The 15,035-nt window shown below is 37.0% G+C and overlaps 1 protein-coding gene across 3 annotated transcripts in view; it reads left to right on the forward strand.

Moving 5' to 3' along the window:
• SNX24 (sorting nexin 24) overlaps positions 1 to 15,035 on the forward strand; it is a 163,628-nt gene that overhangs the window by 73,912 nt on the left and 74,681 nt on the right. For 2 of the 3 annotated variants that reach the window (XM_022588672.3, XM_089909230.1), the window contains one exon: positions 12,381 to 12,464. The exons of the other annotated variant lie outside the window; for it this stretch is intronic. In XM_022588672.3, coding sequence (XP_022444380.1) covers positions 12,381 to 12,464 — 84 coding nt within the window. The remainder of the gene's footprint in view (positions 1 to 12,380; positions 12,465 to 15,035) is intronic. 3 annotated transcript variants of the gene reach the window in all.

Below are 15,035 nucleotides of genomic sequence, written 5' to 3' on the forward strand. Positions count from 1 at the left end.
AGTGTAAGTTTAGAAGGCAGAAATTTGATTAAACTTTCTCCTAATTACAAGAATGATATATGCTCTGGTAAAAACTGTAGATTATAGAGAAAATTATAATAATTTGTAATTCTACCACTCAGACATCATTTTGACCTATTTCCTTTGTTATCTTGTATGTGTATTTTATATAGGCAACAGCATAGTATGCATAAAGTATTTTATACTGCTCTTTCAATTAGTGTTATATTACAAATGCTTTCTGAAAACATCCTTGTAGGTTCTTCTTGATGATTATTGTCCCCTAAAAAAATTCCATTGGCGCACATAATACATATTTATATGAAATAGTCAAGAGGAATACATTTGTTGAAAATTAGAGAGTGTGACTGTATTTTAAATAATACGATTGTGCCACTTAGATGATCTGTTTAAGGGGAAGGTATGGAAAACAGTGATGCCTGACGTTCCAGAAGGCTCTGGGATGGAGGTAGAATTTCACTTGACTGCTGAAGGGGGGATAGGAGGACTTCTTGGCAGAGGGAGGCTCCTGCGTGAACAGAAGCCCCCAGTGCCTAGAGTGGGGAAAATATAGGAAGGACTTGGCTGATTGGCTCCTGCAGGAGAGCTGTGGGAAATAAGATTGAATTGATGTGTTGGGGCTGGTTCTGGAGGATTTGGGAGGGAGGTGAGGCGTTGCTCCTCTTTGCAGAAGCCAAGAGCTTGTGATAAGGAGATGCAGTCTATAACTAAGTAGTTTGAGAGAAGAATGAAGGATTTTTTTGCTCCTCTGTATGAAAGCTATTTCAACCACAAATCCATTCCTTAAGCAGCCTGTCAGGAAGGCTGTCCTCAAATGCCCATGGAAGCCCTTCTGTTCTTCCTGCTGGCATCTTTGTCAACCACTTCATAGTTATCAATTCTTCATTCCATTTCAGAGCATCTTACAAAGCACCAAGACATTTATTATCTGACAAACTAATACAGTAGACATCATTTTATCGTTCTTATTTTATTAATGAAGATACTGTGGCTCAAAGATACTTAGAGATTTGCCCAAGTTAGTAAGTAGTACAGATAAAACTTATCTATTTTCCTTCTTTCAAATCAGGTCATAAAATAGAATAATAAAGCTCATAAAGCATCTATCTTCCAGAATGCTTGTTTAACATAGTATGTGATTTATTGCCATAACAATTCAGGTAAGCAAAGAACTAGCAGCATTCACATTTTATAGAAAATCTAAGTCAAAGATTTTGACTAACAATGGTATTGAAACTAATGAAAAACTATGTTAACAAATCAACATGTATGACCTGATGTATTTGAGTGCATTGTTTCCCTCACCCTGAATTGATTGACTGGTTTTGTGTCATAGATATGGCTGAAGAGGAAAAGAAAAATGAAGACTTTTCATAATCAAGTAATCAGTTGGGGAGCTAAAATTAGTCAGTAGTAGGGTTTAGACCGAAAACCTGTAATTCTATAAATATCAATAAACTCAACAAAATATTTCCTTTATAACCAGAGAGATTTTGAAACAAAAATATTTAGCAGAGGTTATGTCATTTTTAGGCTATTTAAAAGTACTTCATATACATGGAAAAAATTTCAGCGTAAACATGTAAAAGGAAAAATTAAATGTCTAGTACCTTCCAGAACCAGAAGTTAGTTGACAAGTTGCTTATTTGTTTTAAGCACTGTTACTCTAAGTAATATATCTGAATCTCTATTTCTTGGTGTCTTAGAAAATCTCTTATGTCCCTCCAGTTAGAAATATGAATTGAATTCACTCCACTCCTGTATTTCACTCCCCTCCACTCCATTTTCACTATGTATATGATTTTAATTTCATCATGAAAATTATAACTTTATATTTGTTGCTCTGTAATTTGAACCACTTTCTTCATCCACCAATTTTTAAGCAGTGCCCTTTGACTGCCAATTATGTGAGATGAAAAGATTTGGACCCCATTTACTTCCTTTACATCCAGTTCCTCCCCCATTCATCTCCTATTTTCTGCTCGTTACACCATTATTTTTTATACTGACAAAAAATATTTACAGTCTGTTCTGTAAAAATAATTGTCTTCTGTGTTGTATAGATTGATTTTAAAAGCTGAGTTCAATAATTAATGTTCCCAAATGTTCCCAGTATTATAATTATATATGTGTGTGTACAGATATTTATATTTTCACTGTGTAATCAAGTTTTTGGAACTGTAAGGAAGGAAATGTAGCTGTATAAATTACTAAACCTGTAAAATGCTCAGTGGAGAATGTTTCAAGCGTTACTTCAAATGGACACTCTTATCCTCTAAACTGTACCAGGTCATGTTACATTTATTTTGCTTTATATTTGGAACTGTACCTTGTATACAGTTTTGTTTAGTTGGTTTTCTTGGAATTCTTAAGCACTTTTTTTTTTTTTTTCTTGGCAGAGAAAGGTGAATGCTTTGATTCTGTCACTAAAACCTTTTTAATGATATTAGCTGTTAATCATACCCATTTTCTTCTTGAAAGCATTCTTCTTGGAACCCTTTGGCTTCTTACTCTAATTTGAATACTTTTTAGGCTGCATAGCTGGCATTTTAGTATACCCCCCACACCCCCATATTGTCTGTAGATTAGGGCCACAGTTTCTTGGCTTCTTTTTTGAATTCCGTTTTTAAAAAATCTTCAAAGAGAATTTCCTGAATGTGTACATAGTACATAAAATACTCTCCCTCTTGCATGTTTGAAACGAGCACTTTCCTGGCTTCCTGGTAGAAAATTTGCCTGGATATGGAATTCTAGGTTAAAGATCATTCACCATCAACCTTTGAAGGCATATGAAGCCAAAATTTGGAACCAGGTTTCCGATGGATTTCTGTGGACTCTTTTATTACTCTATGAACCAGGCTACTTCGACTACAAGCCTTTCAGTTGTAGAGGAGAGCCTGAGGGCAGCCTGTGAGGAGGCCAGCTCCAAATGGCCATGAAACCACTGTGTGCTTTCTGCTGGAGTTGTCCTCAGCTTCTTAGAGTAGCAGCCACTTTATAACGTTGTCTTTCTTTGTACTCATTTACTCCTTCCCTGGATCAGAGTCTTTGATGATAACAAAAAACAATGGCTGGCCTTTTATATTACTGTATTTTGAGTGCTTAATTTTGATTAATCTTTCCATTGGCAGTGCTATGTCTTCAGTAATTTTTTTTCGAAAGGCTGTGTGGGTTGTTTTCTGAGTTTGCCCACAACTGAAATTGACTTTCTGTTGCCTTCACATGTGAATAATAATTTGCATGATTATAAAATAATATTCTAATAAAATTCTGCAGACATTGCTCTACTTTTCGAGGAGCGGGGAGGCATTTAGTGAAGCATAGAAAAAGTTTGGTCATCCTGATCTCTGTTCCTACTTTATTCCATCAGTATATTGACAGCACTTTTTTTTCATTATTGTAATTTTAAAAGATCCAGAGTATTAGGTATAGGTAAACCCTTTTGATCTTTCCAGCTTAGGAAACAGGTTTCTTTTGTCTTGGATATTTGTTCTTGCTCTAATTTTGTTTTTGTTTTTATTATTTTTGTTCTTTTATCAGTGATTTTAATCATTTTGGGTCGTTTTTGGTATCATGAATTTTCTTTGCAAAGAAGAATCATATTAAAAAATGTATATGTACACACAAATTTAATCAGGCCCAACTCTTACACGGCTATTCTCTAGTGGCAATTATCTAGAGAATTATTCTTCTTCTTTAAGCAGTGGTTTATTTGAAGCAATATGTTTTTCTCTTAAAAACATTAAAAAATTTCTGAAATTTAGATGTTTTCAAAGATACAGAAAAAAAAGTTGTTGGCAGCTTCTCCACAACCGAAAATAGTATAATTAAATTAATAATATCTCACGGTTTGGCATCTTAGAACAGAGGAAGTTTGATTTAAGGCTGAGTAGGAGCAAATTAAAATTTTACACTAGTTTTATTGAATTTTAAATTTATTTAGTCATCAAATATCAAAAATTTATGATTAGAGGGTCTCTTATCATCTTTCCCTTATTTAAAAAAAAAACAAAAAACTTTGTGTGATGTGAATTAATACCTTTGAGAGCTTGGCCCTCAGTAGGCACACAGTAGATCACTCTTTTAGAGATACAACTTTTTATAGTATCTAAATAACAGCCTTTTAAATTTTATCTTTCTTGCTTATTCCGACTCAAGAAGGAGAATATGTTGATTTCAAGCCCAGAGTTAATATTTGGTACATCTTGCATTAACTGAACAAATACTAAACAAACAAACAAGCAAACAAATATATATATATATATGAAAGGTCACTAAAACTTTATTTTTATATAGAATCCCCATCTGTATTTGGAAGGCACTTAAAAGTTATTTATTAGACATTTTTATTTAGGAAAAACTTTTTTTTCTTTTTTTTTTTTTGCTTTTGTTGAAAGTAAATAACTTTGTAAGGTATGAGCTTCTGAAGACAGAGATCATTCAACCTGGAATATGGGTTAAGCCCATCTTTAGCTTAAGTTTATTTTGTTTTTTAGATACATTCCTGAAAAAAGTAGGTGTAAACCAAATTATGAAATATCTTGTCATTGATTTACACTTTATTTTCAGAAATGTTACTGAAAAGGAAAAAAAAATTGGCTCTAACATGTAATCAAAACCACACTTACAAATTGAAATCTTCTCTTTAAAGTAGTATTTATTTTACTTCTCAGTTTGAAGCCTAAGGATTTAATGTTCTTAGGACTGTGGCTAGAATTTAGTCACAGGAACAATATAATATTTTTTAAACAAATCTAAACGAAAACCTTAATATGTTTATTTAGTTACATGAAGCTTCCTTAGCTTTATACTGGGGAATTTCTGGAAATCTCTGAGGGCAAGGATGTCTACAAGAGCAGAGGCCTAGACAGGTACATCAGGTCTCTGTGATTTTATGTGAGGTATTTGGAATGGACACCTATGCCGCTATAAACACTGGTCAAAATATACCCAATTAGTTCTCACTTCCTAATATTGTCAAAGTGACGAATAGCCAGTGTTGATCAGGATGGGCCAGGCGTTCCATATCCTATTGGTGGCAGGGTGACTTAGTACATTTGAGGGGATAAATTTTGCAAAACTTTTGGTAATTTATCTTATATATATATGTGTGTAAGTACATGTACAGGAAAAAGGATGAGATATATCTCTCTATATATAGATACATTAATCATTAATATATGTAAATAAAATATAAGTATATATAGAGACATATAAACATGTTTTATATATATTGATATATAAGTAAACATATATAAGCATATTAAAAAGTATACAGTGCAAAATACTACAGTAACTTAATATCCATCTTAGGGTCCGAATTAAACAAAGTATGGTAACAATCGTACATGGTAGTACTATGTAGCCAGTAAAGAATGAGGTATGTCAAAATGTGCTGATTAATGAAGATGTCTGATATGTATTAAATAAAGTAAAAAATAAAAGTAGTAGAAAAAATAAAGTAGTAGAACTATATACTATAGCTCTAGTTGTGTAAGAAAGTAAAATAACTTCTATTACATGTACACATACAGAGCTTATATGAGTATAGACAATTTCTGAAAGGATATTTAAGATACGTCTTAAGTTGGCAAGGACCTATACAAGTCTCTTATGGAAGAAACATACTTTTCAGTTTATATCCTTTGGACTTTTTGAAAATTCTTTTGCATAAGCACATATTATTATTATTTTTTAATAGATCTTTATTGGAGTATAATTGCTTCACAATACCATGTTAGTTTCTGTTGCACAACAAAGCGAATCAGCCATATGCATACACATCCCCATACCCCCTCCCTCTCGAGCCTCCCTCCCATCCTCGCTATCCCACCCCTCTAGGTCATCTCAAAGTACTGAGCCGATCTCTCTGTGCTATGCTGCTGCTTCCCACCAGCCAAGTTTTACGTTCGGTAGTGTATATATGTCGATGCTACTCTCACTTCACCCCAGCTTCACCCTCCCACCCCCTGTCCTCAAGTCCATTCTCTATGCCTGCTTCTTTATTCCTGCCCTGCAACTAGGTTCATCAGTACCGTTTCTTTTTTTTTTTAGATTCCATATATATGCGTTAGCATATGGTATTTGTTTTTCTCTTTCTGACTTACTTCATCCTGTATGACAGACTCTAGGTTCATCCACCTCACTATAAATAACTCAATTTTGTTTTTTTATGGCTGAGTAATATTCCATTGTATATATGTGCCACATCTCCTTTATCCATTCATCTGTTGATGGGCATTTAGGTTGCTTCCATGTCCTGGCTATTGTAAATAGTGCTGCAATGAACATTGTGGTGCATGTCTCTTTTTGAATTATGGTTTTCTCCGGGTATATGCCCAGTAGTGGGATTTCTGGGTCATATGGTAGTTCTATTTTTAGTTTTTTAAGGAACCTCCATACTGTTCTCCATAGTGGCTGTATCAATTTACATTCCTACCAACAGTGCAGGAGGGTTCCCTTTTCACCACACCCTTTCCACCATTTATTGTTTCTAGCGTTTTTGATGATGGCTATTCTGACTGGCATGAGGTGATACCTCATTGTGGTTTTGATTTGCATTTCGCTAATAATTAGTAATGTTGAGCATCTTTTCATGTGCCTCTTGGCCATATGTATGTCTTCCTTGGTGAAATGTCTATTTAGGTCTTATGCCCATTTTTTAATTGGATTGTTTTTTTGATATTGAGCTCCATGAGCTGTTTGTATATTTTGGAGGCTAATCCTTTGTCTCTTGTTTCATTTGCAGATATTTTCTCCCATTCTGAGGGTTGTCTTTTTGTCTTGTTTATGGTTTCCTTTGCAGTGCAAAAGCTTTTAAGTTTAATTAGCAAAAGCCATACAAGCTGAGATTTGGAACCACAGTGTAAGGAGACTGAGGGGGTGGTATGGGTACAGATCCTGACAAGAAAAGGTAATATAAAAAGTATTTTTCTACTCTGTAGAATTGTATGCTTTTTATATAGATCAGTGTTTGCTTGAGAGGAGCACGGGCTCCAAATAGTTAGGGGTAAGGAACTCATGCCAAGACCGCCACCACCCCTGTGCCCAGGATGCTCTGTTCCTGCAAAGCCCCTCCAGAGGACAGAACCTTGGGAGGAGACTGGATGGAAGGCATTGTCCTCACTCCAGAACGTTTCTCCCACTTGCACGTGTTTCGTTTCCCCCAGTGAACAGGACTATGTAAGGGATTCTGTTTATTGGGAATGAGTATTGTGCAGTGATTAAGAAGCAGATTCAGGAACCAAATTGCTGAGTTCAAAATGTATCAGTAGCTACCATGGGCAAGATACTTAATCCATGCCTCAGTTTCCTCACCTGTAAAATGGAGATAATAGTACCTATCCCATGTGGGGTTGTTGTGACAATTAAATGAGTGATTTTCATGGTAACGGAGCTTGGAGCAGTGCCTTTATATAAGTGTTATAAAAGTCTTTGTTGTTATTGTTGTTGTTGTTATTACTGGTGTTACCATTTGGGAAAAATTACCTAAATACTTTAAAAACAATAATTAAAAATTTAACTGGGGCTTCCCTGGTGGCACGGTGGTTGAGAGTCCGCCTGCCGATGCAGGGGACACGGGTTCGTGCCCCAGTCGGGATGATCCCACATGCCGCGGAGCGGCTGGGACCGTGAGCCATGGCCGCTGAGCCTGCGCATCCGGGGCCTGTGCTCCGCAACGGGAGAGGCCACAGCAGTGAGAGGCCTGCGTACAGAAAAAAAAAAAAAAAAAAATTTAACTGACATTAAATTGTACATTGATTTTGTACATGCTACTTTACATAGAACATATTTACATAACTGAAGTATATATGCATTGACTCACTCTTATAGTGTTGGTTATTTATAGAAATATTTGAAAAGTTTGCTCTCAGACTTATTTTTCTTCCTTTTCTATGTATTGTCTCTGTTTTCTGGCTGCTTTCTCAGATTTTTCTCTTTCTGAATGGTTTTAAACAATCTGATTCTGATTTGCCTTGGATTTTTGCTTTTTATTTTATGTTTCTTGAGCTTGGGTCCGTTGGTCTTCTTGGATCTGTAGGTTTATAGTTTCTATCAAATCGAGAAAATTTTGGTCAAGATTTCTTCAAATATATTTGTCTTTCTCCCCAGCCCCTCTCCCCCATCTCACCTCTACTGTGAGGACTCCAATTATACATGCATTTTGATGTTTAAAGTCATCCCATAGTTCACAGATGCTCTGTTGATTTACCTTATAGATTTTTCCTCCTCTGTTTTGTTTTGTACAGTTTCTCTTGCCAGGTCTTTAAGTTTACTTACCTTTTCTTCTGTGGTGTCTCACCCACTATTAATCCCATCCAGTGTTTGTTTTTTTTTAATCACAGACATTTTTTATCTCCTCAGTAGGACCCAGACATGTTGTCTAAGTCTTTTTTATAGCTTCCATACCTCCAGTTAACATAGCCAACCTTTCTTCTAGATTCTTTTTTTTTTTAATTAATTAATTTATTTATTTTTGGCTGTCTCGGGTCTTAGTTGCTGCACACGGGTGGGGGCTCCTCTTTGTTGTGGTGTGCAGGCTTCTCATTGCGGTGGCTTCTCTTGTTACAGAGCACAGGCTCTAGGCATACGGGCTTCAGTAGTTGCAGCATGTGGGCTCAGTAGTTGTGACTTGAGCACAGGCTCAGTAGTTGTAGCGAACGGGGCTTAGTTGTTCTGCAGCATGTTGTATCCTCCCCGACCAGGGATTGAACCCATGTCCCCTGTACTGGCAGGTGGACTCTCAACCACTGTGCCACCAGTGAGGCCCTCTTCTAGGTTCTTGAACATAAGAAATTTTCTTATAACAAGTTTAATGCTTTTGTCTACTAATTTCATCATCTGTGTTATTTCTGGATTAGTTTCTATTGATTGTTTTTTCTTTTCATTATGAGTTGAATTTTCTTGCTTCTTTTTGCTTAGATGCTAGACTTTGTACATTTTATCTTGTTGGGTGCTGAATATTTTTATATTCCTAAAAATATTCTTGAGCTTTGCTCTGGCACGTGGTTACGTTACTCAGAAATAATTTCTCTCTTCAGGTTTTGCTTTTAAGCTTTGTTGCTCTGGACTAAAAGAGCTTTTAGTCTACGTTACTTTAGCTCCACTCCTGAGACAAGACCCTTCTGAATTCTCTAAGGAACACTTCATGAATTACGAGGTTTTCTACCCTGGCTTTTGGGAACAGGCACTGTGCCCAGGTGTCTAAGCTCTGAGCGCTGTTCTCTCTAATTTCTTCTTGTCCTTGGGTAGTTTCCCCAGTCTTATGTGCTGCTGAGGATTCAGCTGAATGCTGGAGGGAGACCTCTGACAGGTCTCAGGAGTTCCGTTTGTGTGCAACTCACTCCTCTCCAAAACTCTCCCCCGGGAACTTGAATCGCTATGGCTTTCCCTCACTCTCACCTCCCTGTCCTTGACTCAGGGGGCCTCATGGCTCTGCCTGGGGTAACCTTAGGGGTCACTCTGCTTGTCTCCCATCTCTCACTGTCATTCATTTCCTCATGCCCAATGTCTTAAGAGTCACTTTCCCCACATACTTGTCCAGTTTTTTAGTTGTTTCAAGTGGGAGGGTTACTTCTCCCTGTTACTCTATCTTGGCCAGAAGTGGATATCACCCTGCTCTAGGCTCTACCTTAAATTAAAAAAAAAAAAATTAAAAAAAGAATAAAAACAAATAGCCCTTGTCCACCCACTCCCGGTCTGAAATTCCAGAGGCAGCCACATTCAACTCTCGTTACACGTTCTCCTGGTGTCCCTCTAGATTTTGTACCTCTCACTGCCCCTCTGTTCAGAGAGGCCTCCTCTTACCACAGTCTAAAACAGCACCCTTGTCTAGCTCTGTCTCATCATTCTGCTGTATTCTTCACTGCACTTTTTGTGTTTCAACTTTACCATATTTGTTTATATGTTTATGATTGGCCTTCCTCCCTAGAAAGGATGTGTGCTCCATGAAGACATGAAGACTGGGCTCTTCTCTGTTTTCTTCTCTGCTGAATCCTCAGAGCCTAGAACAACTCCTGGGCACATTGTAGTCCCTTAGTAAATATCTGTTAAATAATTAAATGAATGAATGCCAGATACTGTGCTGCGTGTTTTCCAAACATCATCCTTTGGTACCCCCACCTTAGAGGTAGATAACAAGTACTAGGAGCTTGCCAGGAAAGCCAAGAAAGAAGAGAGTTTTCCTGGCAGCCGGGAAAACACTTATCAGAAACTATTACAAAAAAAAGTCTGGTATGGAATTTGGGAACATAAGATTCATTAAACTGACTCCATTTCTTGCTTCATTCATATTGTCATGGAAATTCTGATTAAGCAACTTCCTTTCCAAGGTGTTTTCCCAGAATTTAAAAGAAAAAAGCCTTAACAGTATTAGGTATATTGTGCATTTTAAAAATGGCAACATAATAAAAATATTAGAATTAAAATTTATCACATACTTTTCCCTATGTGTGCACGTGTGCGTATTTATAATACTTCCCCCCACCCCCGCGCCCAAAGTGAATTTAGCGATTGTGAAAAGTAACTGTGGACCTTGGTAATGGAGCCATCTGGTCGATAGAAGGGATGACATTCCATGAGACAGCTGCTGTGTAATGTGTCTTATCCGTGGCTTTCAGGAGGGGGCACCTGAGGGGCAACCTAGTAGGTTGAACCTTACTGAGTCTTCAACTTTCTCCTCCTTCTGTGGATTCTTCAGCAGACGTGCCAATTAAAGTGATGGTTTTTGTGATGAAGCCTCAAGTAACTGGACTCAAAACGTAACTTCATTTTATTTCACATAGCTCAGCAGTTGGAAACTACTTTCATTGCTCCCACATTGTCCTGATTTAAATCTGGGACCTGACACTAAAAAGGGGGCTCTGTATGCTATTAAACAAGCCCCCAAGTTGAAGCTGTGCTTCTTTTGTTGGTGTTTCTCAGGGTGCTTTCCTCATTGTATTCCTGGCTTTGAATGGTCTTTGCAGAAGAATAATTTTCTTTAGTGAACTAGTAAACAAAATTTTTTTCTAAAAAATAATGTACGTATATCCGAGAGTTTGAAGCATATGCGTATGTTTTTAGAAGAAAATATTTTCACTAATTCACCAAAGAAAAGTATTTTTCAGGGGGATTTCTTGGGGGAAAAAAACAGTTGATTAAATTGATAGAAATTTACCACTTTAATAAAAGCAGGTTTCTTAAACTGAGTCATGGAACAGAAGATTTTGTTTCTAATTGGAAGGAGTGCAAAAATATGAACACATTTTATGTTTGATGATATAGTTTCTGGCTTTCCAAAAAAGTCACATTTACATATAAGGTAGAAATATAGAGCCATAGAGATCTATTTTCATAATGAAGGTGTGTGACCTCATATCTCATATTCTAACTTTAAGTAGCTCTTTTTAGGGCTAAAGTAAGCCTGCTTTTAACACTCTTCAGTGTCACATGACCTCAACTTTAGTTTCGTTTTCTTCAGAAGGGCAATTGAAATGGGAACCCAGGCTTACTAAGTCATGGAACAATTCCACTTTATCTTGGTGATGACAAACTCTCGCTCAGCAAAGCAGGAGTCAAAGACAAACACTAGGAAATAACAGAGCACCTTCTCTTCTGCTCCTGTCAAGCAGCCTTCCCCCACCCACTTTAACATCGTGTTCTCATGAGCATTTCATAATATTCCTCATCCCTTGTTCCCCGTCTTGACCCACTGACCTAAGAATCAAGAAAGTGTCATGTTAGTGCCTACTAATTAGTGCACCCAGAGAGCCTTTTCCTCTGGCCTTTCAACCTCCTGGAGGTGGGAGCACAAGCTGTCACTCGTATCACGCAGGGAAAATGAACCTTTACTACATTTTCCCTGTTTTGCAAACAGCAGAATTAGCCAGCTGAGGCGAGATGAATATGCAGGTTAGGAAGAAATTAACCTAAAAGGCACTACTGTTTGCATTATTGTCTTAGAGATGACACAGCACTGCCCGCATTGAAATACCCATAACGCAATGCTGTGGGCCTGCGATTTTTGCCAGACTGTCGCTGCGGCATCACACTTGTATTTCAATGCCGTCACATGCATTTGGTGAAGTAATTTTAGGAGAGAAGTGTTCTCTGATTAAAAAGTTAAGGAGCATTTTAAGGCATTTAAGTTGCCACTGTTTTTAGACACGTTTGTGGGGATACTGCCGTTTGTTAGTGAGCATTTGGCTCCAGGGCTCATTAATCAGTGCTGTTGGGCCAGGGTCTCCTGAGCCTTCTGGGTTTTGGGAGATCAGCTACTGTAATTAAAGGGATGAAATATATCATGGTCACAAACTTACCACATCAGACAATTGAGGGTTTGGAACTGGTGGAATTAATCTTTTTTATTTTTTTCTTAGGTGTTTAAGATAGAAGTGCTAATGAATGGAAGAAAACATTTTGTTGAAAAAAGGTACAGCGAATTTCATGCCCTGCACAAAAAGGTAACTTCGCCCCCCCCCCACACCCTTTTCTCTATAAGGCAGATGGTGTAACACGAAGCCTACTTTCTGTGGTTCCTGAGAGCTTTAATAGTTCTTGGAACAGGTTGACTTCTTTTATCACGAAGTAAATTTCCTTTTAAAATAAACTGTTCCGTCCTTTCAAGGTGTGCTTTCTGAGTAGGTGGGTTTTCTGTTAAGATCTTTTGCATAAATAGGTGTGTGACAGCAAGCTGTTTATATTATACTGTGCTGGGTATTGTAGGTTCAGAAAGAATAAGACCCAGACCCTATTTTATCCATAAAATACACTTAATGTGTTTTACACAAAGGAAAAAAAAATGATCATTTTACAGGAAGAAATCTATTAAAATCAACTTATACTTACATAAACATGGAAAAAAATATACACGTCACATGTATTCAAGGACTGTTTGGGGATCATGTAAAGGGGGATCATAGCTTCTTTTGAATTATAAAGGCTGCTCTACAAGACTGGTGTTTCAGTCCTCAGATCCCTTTCATTAAAAGCCTCTGATAAAAGAAACAAGAAGGCAAAAGGAATAGCTGAGTTTGGGGAGACATGGTCAGTAAAGAATAGAAGAGGGAATAATTTTTATTTTCTACCAAAATTTAATGTTTTGAAGGTTATAAATTAGTATTGAGGTGATGAAATTACCTTAATAACTAGAAATACCTCATGAAATTGCCTAGAAAATCACCACATATGAGTTAATGCAGTTTTACCATTTTTTCATTTGTATACATATATATTCATATCTGTGTGTGTATATATATATATATACTTCCTATATATGAATATATATATTTATACACACACATATATAAAATGTATGGCACAGTTCAGTTTCTTCACTTTTGTTACTTTGTTAGGTAAGAAGTTAGTGGAAAGATACTGAGTAAGTATGTTCAGAAAGAATCTATTCTTTTAACTTCCTTAAGGACCGCTTAAATTTTCTGGAAAATGTCAGTGCATAAATGATGTGATAGTGTGCTTACTCTGTATTAAAAGCTCTGTAGCTAAAATTAAAATTTCTTACTTTTTGGTAGTCAGGAGAATAGAGTATTGAGTAAAAACTTTCACAGGTTATATTGAGAAGTGAGTGAGCCTCTATCCCTCTGTTTTCTTTTGAAGAGGAGCTGTCAGTTATCTGTACACTTTTCCATTAGGATGGCAAGGGATAATTTACCTTGAATTTTCCAGTTAAAATTGTGTTACATCCAGGTTTACTTCCAAAAGAAGCAACACAGGTGAAATACAGATTTAGGCTGGGTGTTGCCAGCTGACTTTACAAAAGCCCTACCCCTCAACCCGGGGCCTCAAAGAGAAACAAACATGGAGTCTGGGTCTCACGTCCTTCTCAAGAATTTTTGGCTTTGTTCACTTGTTTATCGAGGAAACACATTCTAGAGAGATTTCTGCTGGGTACCTCATGAAATAAGTCTGTACAATGGGATTAAAACCAGAACTCCTCCCTTCCCCAGCCTCTGATTCCAGAGTCTGGACCAGGCAGCCTGTCACATGCAAGCCTCCTTCCTAACCTGCCAGGTCTCCATTACCCCGACACAGCCCAGCTGTCCCCACCAGATACTTGGGGACCAACTCCACACGAGGCACAGCTGGGTGACTGCCAATTAGGCCCGCCCTGAGCAAGAGGCTGCCCATGCTTCTTACGAGTGGAGGGTGACTCACTCTGCTCTCTTTTCTAATACGATTTATTTTCTTCTGCAGAAGAGGACCCTTTCCCCAGTGATTACAGGCAGTTCTTAGATTCTCACAGTCAAAAAAGATTTCTAGATTTTCTAGGACTCTTCTCTCAACTTCTGCAATTCTGTTAATAATTTTAGCTATTCTTAAAATTATATCATCAAGTCTATTAGAATTAAGAGAGTAGAAATTCTCAGACCTCTCAATTTTGCATGTTTTTGGCAGCCTCATTAAAACATCCTTACAGGGACATAGAGAAAAAAATAACATTGTGGGGCAGAGTTTTAGTTGGCAGACAATAAATCTTGTGTGTTATAGAGCAGAAAGGGGCTGCTAGAAGTCTCCTTTATTTGTCCCATTTGATAACTGTATTAGATTTGATGAAAAGGTAACTTATTTTAAAAGACAATTAAGTACAAATAATGGAAGGGTGTAAAAATAAACATAAATCTGTAATCTTGACTGTAAAGTTGTGTGTTAAGGAGGATTGAAATGGGCAAAAAAATTAATCAGAATATACAAGCTTTGGTGATTACTGCTGCCACCATGTACAACTTTATCCTTTTATTAGAATTTTGGTACCCTAGTTTACATATTTGAATTTTGTGATGTGCTTTGAATGTTCTGTTTTTACATGAAATACCTTCCCTTTAAATTCAAGTTAGATCTACTCCTGTTTAATTTTTTTGAATATTCAGTTATTTCTGCAGTGGATGCCATTTGCTCTGTTGTCAGTGTCCTGATTTCCCTTACACTTTACATTACACTTGTTAAAGTTTTTAGTCAATGTCCCCAAGTTAATTCTAAAATCATATAGGAACTATTAATAAGTGCTTTGTACCTTT

This window comes from Delphinapterus leucas, chromosome 3 (genome assembly GCF_059928025.1).
Source record: "Delphinapterus leucas isolate spDelLeu-1000000601 "Yukka" chromosome 3, BTC_Dleu_Yukka2, whole genome shotgun sequence".
Classification (NCBI taxonomy): Eukaryota; Metazoa; Chordata; class Mammalia; order Artiodactyla; family Monodontidae; genus Delphinapterus; species Delphinapterus leucas.